This window comes from Parus major, chromosome 7, assembly GCF_001522545.3.
Source record: "Parus major isolate Abel chromosome 7, Parus_major1.1, whole genome shotgun sequence".
In the NCBI taxonomy this organism is placed as follows: Eukaryota; Metazoa; Chordata; class Aves; order Passeriformes; family Paridae; genus Parus; species Parus major.
In genome coordinates this window covers 7,647,677-7,675,412 of record NC_031776.1, presented here as the reverse complement: position 1 = coordinate 7,675,412, position 27,736 = coordinate 7,647,677, and the positions used below count along the sequence as shown (strand labels likewise).

The 27,736-nt window shown below is 39.4% G+C and overlaps 1 protein-coding gene across 1 annotated transcript in view; it reads left to right on the top strand.

Annotated features, from left to right (window-relative positions):
• Nucleotides 1-629: 629 nt before the first annotated feature.
• Nucleotides 630-27,736, top strand: part of STAT4 (signal transducer and activator of transcription 4) — a 40,946-nt gene continuing 13,839 nt past the window's right edge. The window contains exons 1-14 of the mRNA XM_015635298.2: nt 630-731; nt 3,035-3,163; nt 4,715-4,859; nt 16,603-16,701; nt 17,502-17,594; nt 19,451-19,529; nt 21,087-21,172; nt 21,790-21,941; nt 23,118-23,276; nt 24,205-24,297; nt 25,132-25,191; nt 25,982-25,999; nt 26,080-26,173; nt 27,062-27,106. Coding sequence (XP_015490784.1) covers nt 3,036-3,163; nt 4,715-4,859; nt 16,603-16,701; nt 17,502-17,594; nt 19,451-19,529; nt 21,087-21,172; nt 21,790-21,941; nt 23,118-23,276; nt 24,205-24,297; nt 25,132-25,191; nt 25,982-25,999; nt 26,080-26,173; nt 27,062-27,106 — 1,251 coding nt within the window. The 5' untranslated portion in view covers nt 630-731; nt 3,035. The remainder of the gene's footprint in view (nt 732-3,034; nt 3,164-4,714; nt 4,860-16,602; nt 16,702-17,501; nt 17,595-19,450; nt 19,530-21,086; nt 21,173-21,789; nt 21,942-23,117; nt 23,277-24,204; nt 24,298-25,131; nt 25,192-25,981; nt 26,000-26,079; nt 26,174-27,061; nt 27,107-27,736) is intronic.

Here is a 27,736-nt window from a genome sequence, read left to right as displayed (position 1 = left end):
GCACACACTTAAGCTGAACCAGGGATGCTCAGGTTAAACATCAGGAAGAACTTTTTAAAGGGGGGGGAAAAAAGGAAAAGGTGGGAAAAAAAAGAAAAGGAAAAGGTGGAAAGGCTGGCTAAGCATTGAAATGGATTGCCCAGGGAAGTGGTGGAGCCATCATTCCTGGAGGTGTCGAAAAAACAAATTGACTGTGGGTCTTACGTTGATATGGTGATGTTTAGTCAAATGTTAGACTCAATGTTCTTGGAGGGATTATCCAGCCTCTATGATTCTAAGCCACAAGACGCTTTGTTCCGCTGCCCAACTCCTCCTAGAAGTGTCCTCTGCTTTTCCACTGGCCTTCACTGAGCAGAGCTCGGGCAGCGAGGACTCCGCTGCCTCCGCGGCTTTCGGGGCAACGGCGGAACCCTGAGCCCTCAGGGATGCCATCGGTCCCCCAGCGCGGCGGGGCCCAGGCCTCTGCCCCCACAGCACGAATGGGAAAGATTTCTGTACTTCTCAGCGTCCTGAAGTCGATCAGCTCCCCCGGCGCTCTGAGCCTCACGCAGGTCGCTGTGGTGACGGCTGCTGCGGTGACAGCGGCAGGGCCGGGCCGGCAGGGCCGGGCCCCGCGGGGCTGACGCACAGGAAGGCGCTGCCGTGGGCCGGGGGCGGGCACGGCCGCTTAAACCCGCGGGGCGAGGGCAGCCGGCGGCAGCGGCGGCGGAGTTCGGCCGGGCCCGGCACAGGCGAGTGGGGCGGCGGGACGGGACGGGCCGGGATGGGCCAGGACAGGACAGGACGGTCCGGGCCGGGCCAGGGCGCGCACCGACCCCCGGCACAGGCGGGGCCGGTGGGAACGGGCTCCAGGCAAAGCCGGCAGCCGGGACAGCAGCTGGGCAGCCGAAAAGCGGGGCTGGCTGCGCTGCCCCCAGTGAGGCTGGACACAGCTCCATCCCAGCGCAGCACCCGCTCCTTTGCCAGCCGCCTGACAATAAATAACAGGGTGGTTTGGGGTGGAAGGGACCGTAAAGATCCTGCAATTGCACAAGAGACCAGGCTGCTCAGAGCCCCGTCCAACGTGGCCTCGAGCACCTCCTGAGATGGGGAGCCCACATCTCTGGGCAACCTGTTCCCACCCTCACAGTAAAGAAATTTCATGTCTAGTCGCAACCTACTCTCTTTCAATTTGAGCCCGTTCCCCCTGTCCTCTCACTCCGTGCTCTTGTACACAGTGTTGCCACATCTTTCCTGAAAACTTTATTTCAGTTTCCTTCAGGGGGCATTCACAATGAGCTCCAAGTGCCCGACCTTCTCAGCTGTCCCTGCAAAACTTTTTGTGCAAGGGGAACATGGGTTGTACCGAGAATATCACAAAGATCTCGGGGACAAACCTCACCCGTGTGCTTTGCAAGTGAGCATCCCTGCAACTTACACGGCAGGCTGGACAAAATCCTTCTTTTCTGGGGTTTTCTGTTTTTGTTCTCTTGTGGGTTTGCTTTTTGTTTTTTGGGTTTTTTTGTGGCCTGTTTGTTTGTTTGTTTGGGGTTTTTTGTTTGGTTTGTTTTTTGTTTAGATAAAAATATTAACTTTTCTTGCTAAAATCTTGTTATGATGTCATGATCACCAGAATTCACTAGTATTTACAAAAAACACTCCCACTGAAACTGAACAGACTTAAAAATCTGGGCGGGAGGGGGGTGTGTGTATCCTGAAAAAAGTTACAGCCAGACTCAGTGATCCTGAAGATCCCTTCCAAACCTTAACAATTCTCTGATTTTATTCTATAAATTATTTTTGCATTACTGTTTGATTCCTTGTATGTATCACCAGAAATAAGGTTTGAGATTCTTTGTCACTGTCAATACAGCAACACAAACAGTGAAACACTCCTGTGCCTAACTCCTCCTCAGCAATTTCAAGAAACAATGTAAATATTCTTTTTCCTCTCAGAATGGAAGTAATAAAGAGAAGAGAAATGTCACTGTGCACATTTCCACCGATGTTATATATGGTGTCCTTGATATCACACACAGAATCATCCTATCAGCCTTTGTTGAGAAACTTAAACCTGTCACTTTTGCATAAGGGCTCAGGACTCCATTAAACCTTGAGATACTACATTTTATATTTTTCTTCTGACTTTGAAAAAATGCAAAATGAAAGACTACAGTACTAAAAATGTGATGTCTTTATTTGAAACTGTTGACATTCTGAAACTACAATTCAGAACTGGAAATAGAAAAGCTGCATATAAAAAGGTCAGCTTTCTACAAAAATGTCCATTTTGATGAAATCTTGTCTTTTTCTTCAGGAAAAGTTTCTATCAAAAATGTTCCAACAGATCCCTAGTTTGTTGGCCCACTTCATCTTTAGCCCCTAAGCATATTTTGTGTCTTCTGTTAAGATGAAATGGAAGAACACCTCTGGTATGGGATCAGGGTGTTGGCAGAGCCCAGTGATCCCAGCCCTAGGTCTGAGATCCCAGGGCACATCAAATATAATTCTATGGCAATTTAAAGTAGACAAGATATACTAGATTTAGGTTGCAAAGCAGTACTCTCCAAAGAGAAAATGTGGGGCTTTAGGAACAAGCACAGTAACACACAACCATGATGACTTTAGGAAAAACTTGAGTGGTATGAGTTCACCAAGAAGAGAACAAAATCATTGCTATCCACTCCTCTTCAATAATAATAGATCTACCTGGGTTTGAAGAGTACAATCCTAAACTTCTCTTGATGAGAGATGGTGTCCAAATTTTGCCAATTTATAAGCATCATAAAGTATCTAAAAAAAATTATATAAAGGAGGGGAATTGACAGAGGTGCCCATTAAAGTGTAAGAGCCAACACTTCTTTAATGGCATTGCTCACTTTTCTCCCTCATCCCTTTAACTGACTAAATTTATTCAAGAACCACCCATTTTGAAAGAGAATAAAGTGTCAAAGTATATAAGAGCTACTATGAAAATAAGGGATTTATCCAGTTTGGATTAGTAATTCATATTAATTTTTCAATTGCAAACATGTTTAATTCCTTTCTTTTGTAGTATGTCCCAGTGGAGTCAAGTTCAACAACTGGAAATAAAGTTTCTGGAGCAGGTAGACCAGTTCTACGATGATAACTTCCCCATGGAAATCCGACATCTTCTAGCACAATGGATAGAAAGCCAGGACTGGTAGGATTTCATTCATTCTGTCTCCTATTATTTCAATCACCAACAATTGTTCTGTTTGCTGGCAGGCTTTAGGGTGCTCATTTACAAACTGTGCAGGTATCTACGCTCCAGTAATACTATTTCACTAGTTATGGATTTAGTCATTTAAACTTAGGGAATACTAGGAGGTGAAGATTCACATATGAACTTACTCCTAAACAATATCCAATAAAAATGGATTAAAAAAATAATGCAAGTTAATTTTCAATGGAAATGTTATACATTTACCTCTCGCAGCATAAAATTGTTCACTTGTCCAAAATTGCACTTAAAGCTGGATAATTCTGGGGAACAAGCCAGTTGTTTACAGGAACTGCTCTCTAGGAGGTCAATTTATGCTCAAATTTGAGAGTTCACTTCAGAGTTATCTTAAGGAAATTCCAAACTAAATGCAAAAAAAAAACCAAAAAAAAACCAAAAAACCCAAAAAAACCCAACAAAAAATTAGTCATACCAGAAAGAGACATCTCAGTTTTTCATGCCAAATCCACAGGACTATTGTGGAGGGGGGGAAAAAGTAATATGTAAGTATATATATTAATAACGACTTATAATAGAATAAGTAATATAGTCTTTCTTTATGGTTTATGATTCCATATTTATGAGGCTGTGACAACAAAGCTAACATTAAAATCTCCTTTCTGCCAGATGTGGAGTTAGCAGGTGTATCTCAAACCTGCTATTTGTGAGGCAAGGAGAGAGACTGTCCCAAGGACAAGGATGCCACTCTGTCCAAATTTTGTTTTGCTCACTAATGCTATTGCCCTGCACATACCAAGTTGTACCATGAACAGCAGAACCAGTAAAGCCTGGCTTTGTCAGTGTTTGTGTCCTGTGTCCCCTATATACCCTTCACCAACAGCCTCAGAGTCTTCTGTATCCCCAAATAGTTTGGCTGGGGGAAGGCTCATCTGGTGCCTGGTGTGAAGAGATGTATGTTCTGCCTGGCCATCTGGCTGTTGCCTCCTGGAGCAGGTTATTGCTGCCGTTTTCCTCAGTGGAGGTGCTAATTTGGATTCCTTTCTTCTACCAACCTGCCAGATTGCCATGAGATTTGTAAGAACATTCTATCTTTTGGACTTCAAGCCTGTTGCCAACTTTGTCTGAAACTGGGCAGCAATTTCAGAAATTGTATCTGTGTGACTGAGTGAGAGGGACAGTTTGCATAAGCCCCATTTCATCTGACAAGTGAGGTGGAAATATTTAAATATTCACTGGACCAGAGACTAGAAAACCCTGGTTGTCTCCTCTGGCTGACTCTACTGTCTGTGCTAACACCTCACCCTCTTTTTATAGGTGCATATCTATAGGAATATAAAAAAACCACAAAAAAACCCAAAAAAATCATAAAAATAATTATTCACTAGCTCTAACTACATGCAAGTCACCATATACTTAAAGTCTTTTTTTTGCTGCCTAGATTTCTGAATAGATTATAATTTTCTGTACTGCTAGATTGACACATCACTCAACATTTTAAATATGCATGGTTGTTGTTCATTGATTCTTTAGGGAGGCTGCAGCCAACAATGAAGCAATGGCGATGATCCTTTTACAGAATTTGGTAATACAAGTGGATGAACAGCTGGACCGAGTTTCACAGGAGAAGAATCTGCTCTTGATCCATAACCTGAAAAGAGTCAGGAAGCTGCTGCAGGTGGGTCATTTCTTCAAATGATAAATTGCACTGCACACTCTTTCTGGTGTCTGGAGGCAAGCTCTGTCAAATGCAGTTTGTTCCAATGCCCAGCTCAGAGCTGCCTTGAGTGCCATAGACTCTGAGCAGCTATGGGAAGACTGAGCCTTCAGCAAGATAACTCAAAATAACAATTCCAATGTCTTTCTGTGGAGCAATAATTCCTGTTTCAGTGCATGCAGCTTGGATACAAATGCTGTGACTTCTTAGCTCTTGGCTCGGTGCATATCTGTGTTTCACTGAGCTCTTACAAATAACACTGTACAGTGCTTATAGATGCTCATGTTTATTACAAATGTAATTACCACCTTTCAGACACCTCCAGATATTTAACTATGGAATAAAAAACATGCTTGGGGCTTAAGGCAGCACCATGAAAAAGGAACCCCTGTAAATCATTAGCATGCTTGCTGTTTTATGCTTTTCTAGGATTATTTGTTATGAATAACTTAAAGGATTTACCATTAGGCTTCTGCAAAATGGTATTTATTTTGATTGTCTGACTGTTTCTCTAATAATTGTTTATCTAAGGCAAGGATTCTCAAAGTTCCACTTCATTAGTCACCTACTTCCTGACATCTATCTGTCTTCTGCATAAAGCAGATATGCCACTGAGTTTAATGAAAGTTTGGGGGTTTTTCTCTTCTTTTATGGTGTTTTCCATAAGTACCTAAATGATAATTACATTGCTTGCCAAACGTTTTCTTTATTTGAGACATATGTACATACACTCACACTGGCCTGGAAAATCTTAGCATGACTTCATCAATTACTTTGTTCTCTTTACGGCTCTGTCTTTCTTCTTTTTATCCCTAGTGGTGATCTCTTAAAAATATGACACTATTTCCATTGCTACTGCTTTTTCATCCTATGTTATGCAAGCAGCCTTCTGTAATTTAAAAATAAAATAACTTTTTGTTTCTTTTCTGGTTTTTGGAGCAGCACTTTTCATAATTTCAGTACTCATCAAACACCAAATTTACTCAACTGCAGAAATCTTGTTTCTGTAATGATCTTGGCACATTTTACCACAAAGCTATATCACCTTAGTAAAGGATTCTTCCATGGGGCAGATGTGTGCAAAGATCATTTCAGGCCAAGCAGTTGCACTGGTGTGTTCCACTGGTGGCTTAAATGACAATGCATTTATGACTGTATCATCACAATGTGCACAGGCAGAAGGACTAGAACATATTTAAGTACAAGTTCTACAAAATTAAAGCCTCTCATTGTTCCTTCAGCTCTTTGCACCGTTTATTTTATTCTAAAATTTTTACCAACACTTGAATCATCAGCTCTGTGTGCTCTGCCAAACTGGGCACACCAAGCCAAGCAATCAGGCATTGAGTGAACTCATTTGAGTTCATGTAATAATCTGTGAAAATGGCCTGAATGAAAACCTGAATTTCTTTTAAATCCTGTCATATTTGTAAATTATATCATGATGTGCTTCAGGAGGAGCACAAAGCAAAGGAGTCTTATTCTAGAAAGGCAAGAGGAGGGGAGTTTTAAGTGATATGTGATTAAATGGTTTCTCAGGTGCTAGGGTCTGAGTCACAGTTCCAGAAGAAGCCAAAATGCTCAGGCATCCCATCATTAATTATCTAATTATGGGTCTAATCTTTTGCATTGATGCTTGGATTTTATTGCTGAATATATGAGAAGATTGGAAAGGGGCATTTGGCTTTCCATCCACAGCTGAAAGCCCTTGCAGATACCTAATCCTTGCAATTTGAGCTAGTTTGTGACAGGTTCATGAGACAGCACCAGAAATATGTGACAGATGTACAGAGTAGAATGCCGTGGTCATTTCTGTCCCAACACATCACCTAGGGAAAGGGAGACTGGAATGGTATGCTCTAAAACTAATGAGATCTTTCACTGACTGGTGAAAGAAAGACTGGATTCCTAAACAGAGGAGGAAGCTGCTTTTGTAAACATCTTTTCCTATCTGGTGACTCTGTGAACAGCATTGGTTTGACTTTCTCTGAAAGTTAGTTACCATGAGCCCACCTTTCTCTGCTTCGCTCTCTAGTGCAAGCACTTCTTTGAAATTTCACAGTTCCCTCCTCTTCCTTCCCCTCTGAACCACACACAGATGCACAGATCCGTGTGCATCGTGCACACACACAGAGCTGTCCAACCTCAATACATGATGTGAGCACAACATTTGAATTGTGCTGCCCTATTGAGTAATACTTGACAAAATAGATAGTGCTGGAAACCAACACTTATCACTATGTACACGGCATAATATGTTGAGCTGTGGTAAAGGTGCCTAAATGCTATGACAATAGCAATAATAAAGAAAAATTCAGTTAGAGAACACACAAAAGCTATTCAACAGCAACCTGCAGTTCTTGACAAAACACAGATTGAGAGACTAATGTTCAATCAGAAACACAACTGGATGGTTAGTGAAAGGCAGCCTTAGAAGAGGAAGCAATACACACTTCATAAGTGGCCTGTGCAGCTGTTTTCTAGATTGACAAGAACCCCTTAGGATCAAGATTCCTGGTGCTGTTACTGAGTCTGGAGAGCGTTATTTCTAGAAGTCTACAGCACCACAGCCAAACACACCTCACCTAAAAGATCTCCCTGAAATTGAGAAAATCTTCTGTTCTCACTGTTTACTGAAACATCTTTACATAAATATGTTTACTTGTTCTGTGAAAGTAAGAATGGAAATAGTGAAAGGAGAAAATTTGCCTGCCTCAGTTGCAAATAGTTTATTTATTAGTTTACCAGTACAGTTTTGGGCAATCTTGGTGGTTGTGAACGGCAAAGGGTAGAAGTCTAAGCAGGAAGGTGGGTCTGCCTGGCACCCCTGCTTTTGAAACACAGGAACCATCCCTATTCTCTCACTATTAGAGAAATAACTATGGAATATGGCATTCCTGCTTAGGCTGCTTACATTTCCAAAATTATCTGCAGGCTAAAAGAGACACTGACTAGGAAATATGTAATTTGAAAAACTTATAAGCACTTGAAAATAGTGTTGAGAAACTTAGCTAAGCATCTGTGGTCACTGCTAGGTCTCTGTAATTTGCTTCTCTATTTCTTGCTTTCATTGAAACATCTCTTCTTCTTGACATTAATCTGGTATAAATGCATTTTAGGTTAAAATCCTTCATATTTGTTTCCTACATCATTATTCTCCAGTCAGTAAATTGGATTCATTTTTATAGCAGAGCAGCCTTTTGTTGCTGTGCTCTTCAGTGAGAGACAGAACAGCACAGTCACTTTCTAAGGTTAAATTCTCTGTCACTCTTCTAGAGAGCTCCTGCTCCCCCCAGCAGCAGTTTTGGAAAGGGAAGAAGGATAAAATGTTCAGAGGCAGTGGGGGAAGGAGCAGGGAAACTACGCTTATAGTTCTTTCTTCTTCTTAAAATCTAGATGGAGAAAAGCAAAGCAGATTAGTCACAAGGAGATGGTTTGTGCTGTTGTTATGACGACAAAATATAAAGGGCAGATGTTAAGCTTTGAAGAGCTGCCTAGCACTTCTAGGAACCAAATTGCAGATGTAAGAGTCTGCATGACCTTGACCCATGGGCAATTACATCCTAGTTTTCAGAAGGAACATTTTTACGTGACAGCAGACCTGTCCCTGATGTAGGCCCCTGTGCAATACACAAATGGATTTAGTGCACAGAGGCTCTTATGGAAGGCAGGCACTGTCCACATTCCTGACTCACATGCCAAAATCCTGGGTTGGGGGAGAGCAGCCAGGCTGCAGTGCAGCCAGGGGTCCAGGGCAGGGGAGGCTCAAAGGAGCCTGGGGATCAGAGATGGGCACTATGCCCCAGTGTCCCACCGTTGCATTTAGGAATGATGCTGGTGGGCAGCTGCCCGTTCAGCTCTGAGATGTCCTTCCCCCCACACATTCCAGCTGGAAACCTGGAGCACCCCTCAGGTGCTTGCTAGACAAGAAATAGCTCCGTGGCATGCAGCCTGGGCCAAGTGTGGCTTCAGATGAGCTCTCAGGAGGAGCCACTGTCTGTGCTGTGCTCTGTGACAGGGGCAGGACAACCCCATCAGGACAAAAGCAGACATTCCCAGAATCATCCTATTCATAACTGAAGCCCTTATTTATGCTCTAGTCTCAAGATAACTTCTGAAAGCAATCCCTTCTCATTAATGGCAACATTAATGACATTAATAACATGTCACTTCTCTGTTTATGGTATTCAGGGTGAAATCTGATTACATAAATCTTCCTTTATAAAAGTGAAATAAGAGATTTCAGGAATAAGAAAGACTGCTCTGCTCATTTACCATTGAAACCCGAGTTAATGAGTATACTTGTGTGCTCTGGGAAACAATTTGCTGTAAATTATGTATATTCATGAAATTCATTTCATTTTCACAGCAGATTCTCCAGTATTGGTGAACTTTACCGGCTCCCCAGCCCTGCTAGAGCCTAAAATGATGGGAGGGAGGGTAATGGGATTATGCCTGAATGAGCAGGTCTGTGGGCACACACACCATTAACACTTTGGGGTCTGTTTACAAAGGGAGAGGTCAGGCAGAAGCACACAACCAGTTATATAAAAACAGGCTTTTGGAAGTTATAGTAAGGAGTTGGGAAATAGTTCTTTACTTACGTTACTTTATCCTACACATCTCTTGCTGTTTTTATGGAAAGGTCTGGAATAACTTCTGAAGGTATCTTGTGTCTTCTAAAACACATATATTAAAGCTTTTTTTTTTTTTTTTTCCCATGTAAAATTCACTGTTTCTATGTAGTGCAGACAAATACATCTTTACATAATGCTGCTTAAAACAGTAACACAGCAGTTCATTCCTGATTCTGTGTCATGTTCCTGGTTATACTGCCCAGTTTGTTTCCATCTGCCATGAGCACTGAACATCCCTATGCTTCTCCAGATAGAACCAAATGAACATATAAAGGCTCCATAGTTCAAGTGACTGTTTACAAAAGCCTCCATACCAGAAAGGAACATGCATGAGGAATTTTAAGATTATTTATTTTGGTACATCAAAGAAAGGGGACAAAATAAAATAGCATTAGATCCGAAACAGGACATTCCAGTTGATGCTCGACAAACAATTCTAATAAGCCCGGTGCTGAGAAACATTTGCAAAGAGTGGAAACAGCATTGATGTTTAAGTTGCAGTTTCCTGTTATAGCTTACAGAAGGGTGAGAATGGAACAAAATAGAGAAAGTTCCTAATAAACCACGGAAGATCCATTTCAAAATGTTATTTACACGTATTTAGCACTCGTGTAGCCTGCCAGATCAACAACTCAACACGGTAACGTAGGACATGTATTTTGAACCAGCGTGTCCTGCTGTCTAACACAATTCAGATTGTAATATACTGCTCCCAGTGAGTTTTTCAGTACAACCATTAAAGCTGTTTACAGAAAATTTTGGCGTGCAAATGGGAAACCCCGCACAGAAGTCTGTTTGCTAAGGCAGCTAGGTGTCTGCTCCTAGCAACTGCAGCCTGGTGACTGCTTGTCAGCTAATTAAGGTTTTTAAAAATGGTTGGTACAAGAATGAAAAAGGTTACTTGTTAAAAGTAAAATACTTTGGGGTTTCTAGTTCTTATTTAAAGAGCGCAACTCTAACAGTTTATAAATGTTTTAGTTTGTTTTTGTAGAATGAAAAATAGTTAACTTGCAGACAGAAGTAAAAATACAAGCAAACTAAATAACCTCTTGTGGGATTTGATCATTCTGAAGTATTAAGAACCCAGTTGCAGTTGAACATCTGCCTGAGAGATTAGTTAGTAATACTCAGGTCTTTGTGCCCAGAGGAGGAGGGGGATGTGGGGAATCAGCCCTATCTAACCTCTGATGTTTTACCCTTTTCTAAGGAACATGTATTCTTATCTACTTTCAAATAAATCTCATTTAAGCAAGAAGTTATTTATTCTCAAATAAATATCAAATAAGAATATCACTGCATTATTCATCCCTCCCTGTCTGTACAGTTCTATTGTCTGATGATGATGTCTGCAGAAATGTATTTTCTGTAGTTTTATCACACCCTACCTGCTCTGAAATCTGCTGTTTCTGTAAATTATTCCTTGAGTGGTTTTAGTTATTGCTGAGAGGGACTCAGAAGTGGAATTTGAGGGGTGGAGAAAAAGACCTCTGCCTTCACAGCTCATTTGCTGTGATTTTACATCTTTGCCTATTGCAATTTAGTTGCACATGCCCTAAAAAAATTATGATCATCTGGAAGCTATGCATCATACGTTATGAGAAAACTACAAAACTACATAGCTGTGTATTAGGACTTCCCATACATGACAGGAGTTTCTAAAACAATGAGGTTGTCTTTAAGTTCTCTCACATATTTTGAGAGGGGAAAGGGGAAATCTAAAAATAAAAGTACAACAAGAGCAGTCTAAATAGATAATGCCGCAGGTACTTCCTCCTAAAGACCTAGATAAAACAGAGACATATTTCTAGTAGATGAAGAATACTGCCTGTTTAAGTACAAGCTTTCAAAAATCTCCCAAGCATTTAACCTTTATCAGGCTAACACAAAGACCAACTCCTTCTTTGTATTCTGCTGCTGTCTTCATTAGACTTTGTGCCTGGATGCATAAACAAAAGTAGAAAACAAATCAAGGCGAAGTGTTATTTGTAATATTTGAAGGTGAAAATGGGAAATATGTATGTACAGCTATGCCTTCCCACCCACACATTCGAGATACACAACTAAACCAAATCTTTCATTCTTTCAAAAAAATAAAATGATAGATAAAAGGGGTTTTACTCCCTGTTTTTGAGTTTATGAATGATGAAATATTTGCTTATCCAGAAAGATGCTGAGTATCAGACTTAGTAAAATACCACAGGGGAGCAATAGGTAAGGAAATGTATTTTTGTTTGACTTTGTCTTGCTGTATCCTATCTCTCCTCCCTTCCATCAGCTTCTTTAAATATTCGTTCAGTATGAACAAACATTTCAATGGTCATACTAAATAACCCATCCAAACCTCCAAGCAAAGCTCCTATTGTATACAATTAAAAGTCTCAATAAGGGCTCATTTTTCTAGCAGAAATGAGAAGAAATACAGCTGATGGTTTTGAGAGTTTTAAAAAAATAAAGAAAAATAAAATAGAAAAGAGAAAAAAAGAGTAAGCATGACCAAATTCTGAAGCAAATTTCAGAACTGGAAAGCACCAAAACCTACTCCAGTCTTTTTTTAAGGTCACCTTGAAAACACAGAGATAATCAGGCAAACCCCTGATGACTTTCTAAAGGTTTCATAGCACATCCTTCTACATTACAAGCTGAGACCAGCTAACACCTAATCCCCTGCTTTAACCACTGAAAACAGAGCCAGTTGCTCATGCAGTGCACATCCAGTATTCACAGATAGGAGTGTACAGAGTACAGAGCCTTTGACACAGGAGGAGCAGCCAGTGTTATTGTGGCTGGCAGTGATCCACTTTATGATGGAGCTGCCCATAGGAAAATCAACTAAAAATTTGGAACTTTAAAAATGGGAAGAAGAATAAGATAATGACTCTGGTCTAGATTTCTTCATTTCTGTCACAGTAAGCAGTAAATTTCAGATACTAAAATCAACAGTTGTTTGGTGTTCTTTTTGAAAGCACATATATTTTAAAATGTCATAATATGTATTTTAAAGTTTCTCCACGACCTTGAAGCTTAGAGAATCAAGCCTTGCATTTCCCCAGACACTGTTTCATGTACCTTTAACATACTCCAAAGAGTTCAAGCTGTTTTAAAATTTGGCTAAAGGGCATAAACTCTGCATGCTATAACATACAAACTTTTTGCAGAAATGCCTCTTTGTTTTTCTCCATGATCTAGTAAGATACTGTCACAACAGATGTCCCTGGATTAGAAAGAGTGCATGGCGGGTGGCAGTAGGAAGCTTTTCTCCAAGGAAATGTCATCAACATTCACAGAAAGTTGTCACCTGTTCAGAATGAAAGTTCAATTTCCCCCTGTTTGCTTATATTTAGCATCATGCTGGTAGTTCTTGAGAAGAATCCAGTCCAAATAAGATCATTTGTTGTAACTCATGGCATGGAAAGACCTCATTGGAACAGAAGATAGAAGAAAACTTCTAAGAAAACAAAATTACAGTAATATTACCAGATATTTTGATTTGAAAGAAGAAAAGCAAAATCCTCAGTTCCTCTGTGTTGGTATTTGTCAAAAGACAAATATAAATTTTCTCCTTACATGTTTAAACTTATTCATTCAATTTTGCATATCTAAAGAATCCATACTCTTCCTCTTGTGGCTGCTAGTGTCCAAGTTAGGATTCCCCCATCTCAAGACATTTTTGATTAAAATTCCTTAATTTTCCAACTTATACTACTCTTTTGCTGATAAGAGATAATTTTCAATTATTCATTAAGGAATCAAGGTCATGTTGGGCAATTTCTGCCCTCAGCCAAGGACAAAATGGAACTACAGAGCAACAAGAGCTGGCAGTAGGTGATTAATAAGGGAATACCGAGCAGTGCATTCCAAAGTGTAATTACAGCTGAGGAATATAAAACACAGGCAGAAAAATTTTAGTGTTATTATTTTTGCAGAGTCAGAAACATGATTATTGTGACTTTTAATAACTATTGTTATTCAATAAGTTGCAATTCTTGAGATATCTAGTGTTACAATTCATTTATCATTTTATTAGTGGTGAGTTGCAATCCATCTGCTCCCTTACTGCAAAAGGGGCTTCTCCAGGAGCACAGGTACCAATTCTCTGTTGACCTTCTTGGCATCTACTCAAACTGAATCAAGTTGAAGAAGCACCAGCCTGGCATAACTATGGGAATCATTAGGGACCCAGCTTGTTTCTACAGCTCTGTGAGTTAGAGAAGAAAGAAAAGTGGAGGGGGGAAAGTGAATTTCCACTCCATCTCTTGATTCAGGTGGTTTTCTCTTAATGAAACAAAGAAAAGGAGAGAAAGAAAGAGTTTTTGAAAGTTTTGCATATGAATCGTGTCTAGAAACACTAGGAAAGTACCTAATAACCGGCATCCTTTGTGGGGAATTTTAACACGTCCCACTGTTAGAATTTTTTTTAAGAGCCTCTTCTATATAAATGCATTTTTCCAGCTCCAAGAGAGGATATTTACTTCTTCTCAACTTGGTTAAATAGCTTTTGTTTGACCCCTTTAAACCCTTGCAGTGCTGGAATTCTGTTGGGCAGAGGTAAGCCAGCACTAAGATAAGCCGCAAAGGTACCAATGTATGGCATGGCCACTTACTGGCCATCTAGGGGGAAGGTGAAAACCCTCTTTTACTACCAAAAAGAAGTAACAGCCACAAGCAAATTAACAGAGGAATTAATCTGCCCATCAGTGGACTTACACCAGTGGCAGATTTCTCCCCAGCTTTCATCCCAAGCCTTATTAGTAACAGGACTTTTTCCCCCTCTAATCAAGGCACAGATGGATAAGACAGGCGTAGCAATAACAGCTGAAACAAGGCAGGACTGTTTCCCCCCTTTCCCAACTTCACATGTGCTTGTCCTTAACAATAAACTGATCATTTGCTGAGCAGTTTCAGTCTACCAAGGAGCAGAAAACCCAGTCAGTAAAAAAATCATGAGTCATTTCCATCCCAGTTAGCAACCTGGTTTGGCTCCCTAAGGAGTCAGGCACTGGGCTGGAGCACAGCCAGGAGCACATTCACTCTCTGCAGCAGTTAATTTGCCCTGGCTGTTGCTGTTGAACCTCACTTCCACATGACAGCCACTCAATCCTTTGCAGGAAGATCACAGCCATATCCCACATTTCTGTATTCCCTTCCCAAAGCTACATCCTGACACTAGGGAGAGAGAGATTGGGAATATGCCCAATAAAGGGGACTGTGAATTTATTACTGGACCTGAAGTGCAGTGGTGTTGAAGGAAGCGTGCAGCAACATGGTAGTTACTGTCCTTACAGCCATGGAGCTGTCAAGGAGAAATGTGTAGTGACAGGTCTTTGGCACTGTTATTTAACATGGAAATGAGCAGTGTATCCTTAATCAAGTCTCCTCTCACTGCCCAGGAAAGAGCAGGCAGGGAGGGAGTGCTTGGTGTTTCAGCTGAGGCATAGTGTGTCCTGGGGTAGTATTACTCACCACTTCTTGTTTACAGAGAAGCTCCTAAAACCAGTCAGGTTCATAACTTTGCTTCCTCAGGGTAATTGATACAGATGGTTGCTGGAGCAAAGTACCATCCTGAATTGCTTTAAGGAAAAGGAGGCAATGGTTGCTACTCTGAGTGTGCGCTGCTTGCACTGTGGGACATCTACTTTTCCTGTCCTGAAAAGACTTCAGAAACAAAGTTTCATTTCATTGCTAACAGTTCCAGGGCAGTCAAAGCTTCCTTGGAAGGGAACATTTGGTACCTTGGTTATTTAGTTTTAGGAGCCCTATATCTTTCACCTTAGTCCATACCTGGAACCACACTATACATGGTATTTAATACCAAGCAGCTTAAACAAAGTTGCCACAATCAAAACTACCATTTTTAATATGGTGTTTCTTTACTTTGCAATTGAAGTCAAAACATATTTCAGATTCCACATTTCATGCAAGAGCTCACAGGAAATGTTTAGTGAAAAGCACTAGAAAGGTATATTTAATGCCTATTGCCTACAGTAGCAATGTGTTCATGTTTCTGTCAGATGCATTCACACCCTTGTATCAAACATAACAATTGGTATGAGATATCAAAGGAAGATATGGCATCAATTAAAGTATGTAAAAACTTACTGTGCCACATTCAGAGACAGCTAGAATAAAAGAGGTTCTGAGTGGCAGGGAGATATGATGAAAATTAAGAGTAATGATAAAGAGGAGAAAATAGAGTAAGTCCAGAACTGGAAACTGCACAGGAAAAGAAATTAAATGGATTAATTCTGATGAATGGACCATCACTACAAGCACTGAATGAAGGGTATCAGAATGAATGATACTGAATGAAAGGCACATAGGATACTGGGAAACACTGAATGAATACATCACAATAAAGGAAGCTGCTTGAGAGTCCTTGATCATTCCAATTTTATAAATACAGCATAAACCAATATTAGTTCAAATTGTGCCCAGTCCTCAGTCATACATCAGTTGATTCAGCACTTTATTTAGTGTGGTGTAAAAAAATAGATTTTTTTTTTTTATTTTTTTTTTTTGGTTCTTTGGCTTGAGACAAAAGTTACTAATTCCTTCATCTCAGACATGTTTTTTTTGAAAGAGAAAAATTGTTCATAGACATTAAAATTTAAGTCTTCTGCTTTATGCTGAGGAAGCTTTCCTGCTTGCATCATTACCGTATTGATATGCTTACAAACTTTTTTGTTGGCAGAAGTGCTACATGCTAAGCAGCAACATCCTATTGAAAATCAAAGATGTGATAAAATCGTGCCCAGAATAGGCTGACAGGAAAGCCCTTTCAAAACAGCTGTGCTAGCAGGGGAGCAATTTGATCTTCAAATGATATACATCTCGGAATTGTGTCTTTATAATCTCGGTGGAACATTGTTGAGAATGTTTTATAACGGTGGCACTAACTGTTGCTGCCCTAAAAGGCTGAAGCAGCACATAAAAAGGGCAGTCCTTTCCACCCACACCTATCTGTAGCTCATGGACACTCGTACATCATGTTGTTTGTGATTTCCAGAGGGACACCCTGTATTCTGGAATTTTTTTGAGTTGTATTGAGTTGTATTTACTTGTGCTTGCAGGGTAAATATCATGGTAATCCCATGCATATAGCGGTGATCATCTCAAACTGCTTAAGAGAAGAAAGAAGAATATTGGCTGCAGCCAGCATGCCTGTACAGGTAATGAATTACATTTCATTAATCTGCTCCATGTTAATCTGCTCACATGCTTTCAAATCCTGTCCCCTCATTCCACTGAAGTGATTTGTGTGCTCTAGGGGTTGCCAAATGTTGCCCTTTCAACTCACATTTGAACTTCATTAGTAGCTTTCTGCTGGAAACATTGCTATGAGAGACTTCCCTGTCACAGCTAAGCTTCAAAGACTTTAATCTGTAGGAAAGGTTTTAAAGAGATTATTCTTTGCAAAGCAGATGTGTGTATTTTAAATTATGCAATGCATTAATTCATATTAACTATGGAATGCAAAAGACATTCCATCCAATATTTTATAGAGTTATTGATGATTTTTATGCTGTTTGGAGAAAAAAATAATTCAAATTACCAAATTAAACTTATTTTGGGGAAACTGTTACATGATTAAATGCGAGAGAGAATTTTTAAAACAAATGTGTTTTTGTTAATCACTTATGGATATAATATGTATTCCTATATGAGTCTTGTGCTGTGGATCTTTTTTAAAAATCTGATAATCTATATTTAATTTACTAGATGTTTAATGTTTGCAGTATACTCACACCTTTTCATCTCTTGGATTTCCAAGTCAAAGCTGCATATTTTTCAAATGTGGAGTACTAAACATGTCTGTCTGTTTACAGCAGTCTCCAGATGGTTGAACACCAGCTTCAGAATTCCCTCCTGTGCTGGAACTTGCAGTACAGTTTCTATCACATACTATTATTATTATTATTATTATTATTATTATTATTATTACTACTTGCCCACCAATTTTCTGTTCCAGGGGCCACTGGAAAAGTCTCTGCAGAACTCAGTGGTTTCAGAACGTCAAAGAAATGTAGAACACAAAGTATCAGCGATCAAGAACAGTGCTCAGGTACCTTTTTTGTCCTGTGTGCTGTCTCTGCCCGCATGATTTTCACACAGACTGAACTGTTTTTAAGCTGGGTAGCACAGTGACTTCTGCCAGCAGACACACTATCCATTTTCCATTATTCCAAGGACATCTGCCCAGACTAACAACTCAGGACACACCTGGATCCTCAGGTGTTAGCAGCTGTCTGGGTTCAGTGTAAGAGCTCCCTATTTTAAAGCTCACCCCTGTGTGAGTTGCAGGCAGACCACTGAGTGCAGTAAAAGCATATCTACAGTCTCTAAAAAGATGCAGAAAAGGTATTTTTGCAACTTCACCTGCTTTAGCTGGGTCAGCAGTAGCTTAACCTTCACGATCTCTGAGTCATGTAGCGAGACCTTTGTCGAGGCTACGTGACATAATTATGTGGTTTGGAGACGTGAGGGGACAACTGGGAGCTGATGGTGACCACTCTCCAGAAGTTTCTCATGCCACTGCAGGGCAGGGCTGGGCTGTGTCAAACTTGTAGCTATGTCCCAGAGACCTTGAAAGCTCAGAGAATACCTGCCCATTCAGTTGAAGGCAGGAGAAGGGTTCAGAGTATCCACAGCTTTTTTGCTGTCCCAGCCCCACTTTCAGCTTTGCAGCAGTCTTAGTGTAGAAACTATTTGAAATACCTGTCCATATGTTGTTGAGGAGTAACACTTCTGGTATACTGGAAAGAGATCCTAGGAGCATTCTCTCATCAGTGTCTCCTTTCACACAGAAGAAGGCTTAGAGAGATCAAACCCGTAGAAGGATGAAGTACTTTCAGAAGAATATAATACTATGTCTCTGTCTACACATAAAGTTATAAGAGAAGAGTTGCAGAGCAGACAAAGCAGCAGCCTGTCATGCTGCTCCTTCTGTCTGTGTGGGGAAGCACCTTCACCACCCCTGAAGGACCAGTGAAAATGATAACATTTTCTAGATAGCAGGGATTTTTTTAAAGTAGGTAATTAAGTTGAACACAGAAATTAGCAAGCTCCTCATGCATGTAATTTCATACTTTACGCATATAATTTAAAACTTTAATTTTCAAAATAAATAGTAAACCAAAATGGCTAATTGTGTGTGGGCTCATTTAGCAAACAAGTTTCTGTATTTTCAAAGACACTTAATGTGTACATCTCAGGAAATAAAAAGGATTGTTTATGAGTTATTGACAAAATCAAGGCTTCCTATAAACAGCACAGAAATAGACCTTCAAAGTACAACAGATAATTTCCTACAGTTTTATTTTCCTTCTTTTGATGGGTTTTTTTGAATTGTCATTGATTGGTTCCTAGAGAATATCTTCAATATTTTTTTACAGCACATATGAAAAGAAAGCTGCAAAATGCCAAAGCAGCAAAAATATTTCATTTCTTTATCCAAATTCTTAAGACATTCTGTAAATAAATTCTGTGAGCTCTACTCCTGTGTCTGACTCCACCTTTTTTGGCTTTGCACACCCCAACTCAATTTCCATTTAAATAAATGCAAAATTATCCCTTTGCCCTGCTTTAAAGTTTCAAGAAGAGAGTAATATTATTGGCATAACAATTTTGGTTTAGCTCAGGCTAACACAATCATTCCTACTTTCCACTATGTCATTGCACTAGTAAACAAGAAGGGATAAAGCTGAATCAACCACTGCCAACTGCAGGATAAAAGATAGTATTTGACTTTCTAAACAAATAAAATAAATCTGTAGCTATGAATGTGTATTTATTATTCAATCATACTTCTTAAATTTTACAAGATAGTAAACAAGGGTTCCCAGAACTGTTCAGGGGTTTTCAAATGGTGAGAAAGGAAAATACTAATTTATGCATTTGTTCATTTATTTTTTGGGAAAGATGACTGACCAAGATGTGAAATACTTGGAAGACTTGCAAGAGGAGTTTGACTTCAGGTATAAAACAATACAGAGCTTAGGTAAGAGTTTTTAATTTTTAGATTTCCTAGGAAAGGGCTGGTTCTGCAGCTAGACTCCAATGTCAGGGGGTTTTGCACATTACTTAAATAATAATTGTAAACATAAAAATGGATCTTGGGTTTGAATAAAGTTATTGTCCTGGAACATGATGACTCTTTTGGGGTTAAGAGGGTAAAGAGGATCACGTTAAGAAAGTTTAGTCATTTCCTATGCATAAGCTGCCTAATGGCACATGAAGTAGTATATTTCTTAATTTAAAGAGCTTATTTTTCAATATCCACACCTTTTACATGGCCCTTCTTTGGGAGAATGTGTCTTATTTCCCAGAGTCATGCAAAACTTATTTTTCTTACCTCTAACTTGGCTTTCTGTTCTTTTTTGACCACAGTGGTGATAACCAGCTGGTAAGCACTCTGAATGCATGTTTGACCAGCCTGTGATGGTTGAGATCTCCACCTGGCAATAGTCCTTGCATGATCTCTTTCAGAAAAGAAATTGGGGTCTGCTTGTGTCTGCTCAGATATCTTCATATTGGCTTCCTTTGAACAAGCAAAGTTTGAAACGTCCAAGTCCTTAAGCATATCGATCCTAAATGTTGAAGGCTGGATACGATCCAGCAATCAGAAGAGTTGCCACAGTTTAAGGAGTTGCTAGTTATCAGGCCAGTCATAATTACTGACCACACAGATAGCTGAAAGCTGCCCCATCTGCAAAATAAAACATGCTGACAAATAAATGGCTTTCAGGACTTAAAGTATTGCTGCTCTGCTCCAGCGCAGCCAGCTTACAGCGTGTAGGAGCAATTGCTGTGGCTGAGCTGGTGCTGGCTATTTGTCTGCCTCTACTGAAACATCTACCCTAACTCAATAGGAAGGCATCAATCCAGAGCTTAGCAGGCACATGGTTGGCACCAATTTCTTTTTTGAATGTAGCATAGAACATGCAAAAGGTCGGGGAAAGTGAGGGTAGGAAAGAGCTGCATGTGAAAGAGCATGGGTGAGTCTGGGGACTCTTGAATCTAGTGCATGATCCAGGGAAAAACAAATGTTAGAGAGAGGGGGAAATGCCCAATGATCAGTGCTCCTGGCTGCTGAAATTCCCCTGGCGATGAACACTTTGTTTCAAACGCCTCATAGCCAGACACTGTAATTCACATCGAGTGTCCAAAGAGCTTTAGCCTAACTGCTGACACCACAAGCATATTTGTGTGTACAGATCAATCATTGATCCAAGTCAGATGTACGTAATACACAGGAGTATGCACAGGGATGAGAGAAATTTAGAGAACTCTGGATCTACTCTGTATGTTTTCTGCCTTTTTCTGCCCCACATACACATCTACAGACAGGATCCATAAAACCTTATGTTGAACTTTTGCTAAAGCTAGTCCTTTCAATTTAAATATGCTGTTACATAATCTTCTGATGTCCACAGTTTATTTTTTCACTAGTTCATGCTGCAGTCTGGTGGTGGTTTTTTTTTTCCTCTTCTCCCCTTGTAAACAGGCACATGCACCCACACATGTATTTATACTGATTTTTTTCAACCCCCTGCAGAGCAGAATGACAAAAACAGTGCCCTCATTAAACAGGAAATGTTGGCGTTGCAGGCGATGCTCAATACTTTAGACTACAAGAGAAAGGTTGGTGACGATGTTTTGTCCTTTGTGGTTAATCTGCTTTCTCCCCTTATTCCCACACCAAATACTCAAATGCGTATGTGTGCCTTCCTAAATCTTCATCTCAGAAGGACAGATGAATTTCACAGGAGTTAAAAATTTGCAAAATGTTTGAGTGGGTCTGGTGATTTTGACTAGAAGTTCAAAAATTGGCAATTAAGTAACAGTTCAGTCAAGGATATGCTTCACCTTAAGAGTGAAACAATTTGTTTTAGTTTATGGGGCGGAGTGGTTATGATTAAATCAAGAAAACAAAAAACCAATGCATTTTATATGATGCAAAACAAAAGCAGAACTTTTTGAACTTGACAGAGCTTGCAAGTGTCAAAATCTTAGAGATACTATGCCCACAAAGAATGCAACACTCTTCTCCCCTACCCTCCCAAAAAAAAAAAAAAAATTACTGAAGAGTTTATAGAGATACAGGATTAATATACTATGGGTGATGAATCCTATCACTAAATCAATAGGAACTACACATGGTTACTTTGAGAATAATTGAAAAAAATAAAAGTGCTTCATGATGGTGAATTTTGCAGCTGTTGCTTGTGGTCAGTTGTGACACCTTTCCTATTTTCCAGGAAGTGCTCAGTAAAATAGGGCGTGTGATCCATGAGATCGATATGCTGATGAGCAACATGCTGACTGAGGAGCTGCTGGACTGGAAGAGACGGCAGCAGATCGCCTGCATCGGGGGGCCCCTCCACGGGGGGCTCGATCAGCTCCAGAACTGGTAAACCTGCCCTGACCTCGCATTTCCACTGAAAACCACAGGAAGTCTGCTGCACTTGAAATGATCATTCCTTTAGATCAGCTGCAACAGCAGCAAATTCACCAGCAGCTAAGAAAGTGAATAACTAAAAGATGCTAACTAAAAGCAACATTCACTATTCAGAATTAACATTACGGTGAGCTGCTGAGCCTGACTTGTGGCAGTCACTAATTTTTGGGTTTGGCAGTTCCTCCAGATCCTGTAGACATACTCTCTTGGGAGTTTTGCTTGAGTAAGAATGGTGCTGACTGAGTTTGTCATTGCAGGCAGTAGGAGTTGTGTCTAGGCAGGAGCTGGGTAGAGGCTTTATGCTTTGACTCACTCCTCCAGACTTCACACCGTGCAGGGATTGAATGGCAGTAGTCTCTGTGGTGGCACCTCTGAAGTGATTGCAAATAAAAAGAAAATGGGATTATAATTGAAAGACAGGATACCCAGGGAATGCCAACACAACATCATGGTCATTACTCTCCCATCAAAACTCTCATATGGAAGAGGTGAAGTAAAAAGTAAGAAGTAAAAAGGAAGGAAAATTACCAAGAAAATTTTAGGTCTGAAAACAAAAAAAAAAGGGGGAGGGGGATTTTCCTTCTTTTTTTATGTGTGTAGGTTTATTTTTCAATTAACAACTTCTTTTTTCCTAATGAAGATGCTAAAAATAGCTTCAAAATGTAATTTTCTACACACATACTGTAAACTGTTAGCAAGTGTGTTTGGATTTATTTTTCCTTACTGCTTTTACACTTCTTCAGTGTTGCTAACTTGCTCTTTCTATATAAATATTATCCTTTTAAAGAGTACATTTTGCAAAACTCCCAAGCTGTAGGAAATAATTAATGTTGGCACAAGTGCTCTGCATGTACAATATCAGGACCATGTATATATTTCTTCCAAATTGTCACAGACAGAGTTGAGTTGTTGTGAAAATATTTATCTTTGAAGATAAAGCAGGTGATTTGCCCAATGTATTTATATACTCCTGTAAACAAAAGATGAATGGATGTGAGTTTGGGAAAAGCTGGAAAGCACCATTCAATACAGATTCTGATTTTCCCCAAGCAAGAACTTCAGTAGTTCTTGTGTTCTAAGAAACTGTTTACAAGAAAGATTGCAAACGAATTCTTTGTCTTGCTGTAGCTTTACACTATTGGCAGAGAGTCTCTTTCAAGTCAGAAGGCAACTAGAAAAGCTGGATGAACTCTTGACCAGGCTGACTTACGATGGGGACCCTATTCCTGTGCAAAGACCTCAGCTGCTGGAAAAAGTCAACTTTCTGCTCTACAACCTTTTCCGGAAGTGCGTAAACCACTGCCAAAGTACAGAACTTTACCTCAACTGGTACAACAATGAGAACACACTGTTAAGAAAAAGGAAAAAACTTTGAATGTCTGAGGATTTTAAGGACCAGGTTCCTAATATAAGAAGTATACACAACTTTCATCAAAACTCGTAGAAACTGAAGGTTCCAGGCAGCTTCTCATGGGTAGCATTTAAGGGTTTGTCATCAAGTTCTGACTCTTAAATTAATGCCAGAAATCCCCTTATTCTAGGAGGAGTTATGTACAATCTGCTGAGAAAAATTATGAGGTTTTGTGTTTGTGATTTTGCCTTTTTTTTTTTTTTTTTTAAGTAAACGTTCCTTTTCTTTCCTCTGTCCTCTCCAAACTACACTTCCTGCTGCCCTCCCCACTCACCCTTCTATTACTAGCTAAAAGTAGATTTCTCTTGCCTTTTGTACAGGCTGTACTAGAGATATACCACAAGTGAGTCTCTGAAAGCAAAGTGGGCTCAATTGTTTGATATATATATATAAATTGAACTTATAGTTTAATTGTTATAATTTAATTTCATTGGAGACATGCTCAGTGTATTTTCATACTCTGCTTTATGGCTCTGATAAAATTTTGGAAGACCAAGACTACTTTTACCATCATTGTAATTTAGAACAGTAGAATTCAGTGTGATTTCCCATATCTGTTTCCAAATATCCAAGAATCCAAATATCTGTTTCTTATGGGAACAGTTTAAAAGAAAGTTAGACCACTGGATCATCTTGAGAACTGAGAGATGGAATGCATAGCTCCCACTTCAGCATCTGTAGACTAATAAGCCTTTAAAGAGATACCAGCCCCTTTCCCTTCCCATCCCCCCCAAAAAAACCCCAACCATCTGTTTGTTCATGCATAGTCCTAAAAATCTATTTGTTTCACTTCTTCTCACACAGCTCCTTCGTGGTAGAAAGGCAGCCCTGCATGCCAACACACCCCCAGAGGCCAATGGTTCTCAAAACTTTAATACAGTTCACTGTTAAATTAAGGTAAGGGGAAAAAATCTGATATAAACTCCTTCATTTGTGTACATATTTTATCCTAGGAGAATCTAGAAAGCAAAGCAGGCCAATTTGCATTAGGGATCCATTCAACTGCAGGGAAATTTTCTGGAATGGGGATATAAAGTCCACAGAATCTGTCATGCAGAACAAGTGGCAGTAAAGAGTAAAACACGAGGAAGAAAGGCACATTGTGGCTAAAGGCATCACCTTCAGGGTTCTGTATGCATTGAATTCTTGTATTAATGACTTTACAAACTGCATAAATAATGATCCTTATCATACAAGCCAAAATCAGAATACTCAGAGCCAATTCTGCACAGAGGAAAGAGAAGCTGCCGCATTTTGGGGATCCCAGCTGAATCACAGACAAGTTATTTCTCTCCCAGAAGCTCCCTGCCTGGCTTTGTGAAAGAGCAAAGATTGGAGAGGAACTCTCATTTCCACCTTGCAGCAAAAAGTTAATGGGGGGCTGAGGGTGAGAAAAGGTACAAGAAGGAAAGCACACACATCTCTGGTACAGTCAGAGATTATACAAATCTGTTTCCTACTTAGTACTACTTTGGTGTCTCTCCAGCCATTCCCTCAAACACATGCTCACTTTTCCACACATTTAGAGGGAAAGTGGGGCACCCACCACTGGAACAGCCCAGCTCCTCTTTCTGACTATTCAACCCTGTAAATTGTGTTATAATCCTAGATGCCTAATATGTTTTCACATTATAATAATTTCTGATACTTTAATCTGGAGTAACCAGTCTAGATTTTCCTGGTGAGACATTTATTCTGTCAATATTCACTCTCTCATTTTCTCTTTTGAAGGTTGCTAATTAAATTGCCAGAGCTGAACTACCAGATAAGAGTGAAAGCAACTATTGACAAGTAAGAAACTTAAAAGTGAAGATATTCTCTTGCTCCCTAAAGAGACAACACAAGTCTTTTTCAGTGGCTACCCTATCTGATTTAAAAACTGATTTTAAAAGGAGAAGAAAAAGAAAATAAGAAAAAAACCCCACCAGTTAAAAGATCAGAGTAACACTTTTTTATTATGTGGAAGATTTCTTCTTTTTAAACAAAGCTGGTTAAGTCTAATTGATGTTTTTAAATTGGAAACAAAAAGTCCATTTAAGATTTGTCTCAAGACTTAGAAAAAATTCATCAGACTGATACAGCAGCATCACACAAAAACTTGAAATCAGACTGTATTGCGTTTATGGGATAGTTAGATTTGAAATAGCTCTGAGCTCTCACCATGCACCATCCCCAGCCCTAGGTTCCAGCTTCCTCCCTCCATCTGCTTGTTGTGCTTCTGCAAGTTCCTTAGAAACACCTTGACTGCATGGATAGATGCTGGCTCACAAGGAAGAGGGAAAACACTTAGTGAGGCAGGAGCAAGAGAGAAGCCAGGGCTGTTTCTCTCAGAAGCTGTGTACTGTCTGATAATAAATAGCAAGATAAAAAATAATACCTACATATGGCCAGATGCAAAGGTCAAAGTGGACAGTATGAATTTCAGTTCTTCAGTTTAAAAATTGTAGTTATAGGGTCAATACAAACCAAGTTTGAGCAGGCAAAATCTATCATCTCATATATGCTTCTCAGTTCAAGTTCTGTCTTATACATTTACTGATGCACCATCCATTTCCTCTCCCCCACCCCTCTTCTCTTTTAGGAATGTTTCAACTGTAAGGTAAGACAATTAAATATCATATTCATTAAATTTTTCCAATGCAATGGTATTTGAGTACATAACTGTCATGTCCTCTGCAGTAACCGTAGATTTGTTCTGTGTGGAACACACGTGAAAGCCATGAACATGGATGAGTCTGCAAATGGAAGCTTGTCAGTAGAATTTCGACATTTGGTAGGTTTGACACTTTTTTTACTGTTCTATACTTCTGGTAGAGAAATAAAAGATTCTTTAGAAACTCTGGAGGGAGAACTGTATTATTGTCAAGGCCACACTCATTTTCTTTCTGCTTGTATAAAAAGATTACTCCTAGAACCTCTTTATGCCATTCCATACTTCACCCATTCCATAAAATAAGACTATATATTTTCATGGAAATGACAAAGCAAATTCTAATTACTACCAGAAAAGGAAAGATTAATCATGCTGAATTAAAAAGCTTTACAGAAACTGAGTTTGGTTAAAAAAACCCCAAAACACCAAACCAGCAATAACAACAACAAAGAAACCAAGCAGAAAAACCCAACACACAGAACAAACAAACAAAAAACCTAAACCACACCACAATTTTCTAGGGGAGATAGAATTGAATGCGTGAACTCTATCGGAAATTAATGCCTGTGATAAGGCCTTGTGGGAGACTAGAGCACTGCTTGTGTAATTTCTCTGAGAGCCCAGTGAGTCCTGCTTTCTGACTAACACTCTCTTGCCTGTGGTATTTTTGGGGCTTAACCACTGATGCAGTGCATCAGTGTAGTTTTGCAAAAGGAGATTGAGATCGATGGTTTTTTGCACTATTTTTGTGGTATATACTTGGAAAGCACCCTAATTAATGATTTATTACATTAACTTAGTTTCCTAAAAATTCTTTAAAAATATCAAAAGACTCCTCACTAAATAGAATTTTCAAGGTGCAGTGGCAGAGTCTTCATTAGACTTCATTTGTATATTGCAAATAAAATCTTAATATAACTAAGAACATTCTGGTTATAAATTATGTTCTTTATATGTACTTCTGTCTATAGTTTCTCTGACACATAAATATTGCTTTGATTTATACAGCAACCCAAAGAAATGAAAACAAGTGCTGGAAGCAAAGGAAATGAGGTTTGTACATTTATTTTACATGTTGTTTTGCTTATTCTCACAAGTATTTCATATTTGATTTTATTTAAATCAAAGAGTTGTTAGATTTTGAAATATATACTAAGTACAGGATCCAATTATTATGTTAGTATATATATTATGAGAACTGTTTGGAATGACTCAAATTGTAATTGCCTGCCTGAAGTCTATATATTGAAAAAGTTACAATAGAAGGTAGAGAGTAATAATCCAAATGTGTGCATTCCATTCAAAGGCTAACTTTTTGGTCATTTACATTTTCAAAACGAAACAAAAAACAAAAAACAACAATGCTAGCTTTTAAAGATGTTTTGGGTTTGGTTTTTTTTGTTAAGATAATTGTTTCCTACAGAAAAGGTCCTTTAAATATATGTTCTGCTGGTCAAGTTCACAGCTGAAGTCAGGGTGTCATTATTTTTGCATCGAAAGGGTTTGCTGCCTCAGCCAGGACCAAAAAATGTGCTTAATCTATTTACACTTGTCCCAGCCTGGTCGTTGGTTCCCCTCTCGTGGTTATTCTGTGTATGGCATGACAGCACTAAAACCAGCATAAATAAGGGTAAAGTTGTATTAACAAGTTAAAATAAAATAAAATAAAATAAAATAAAATAA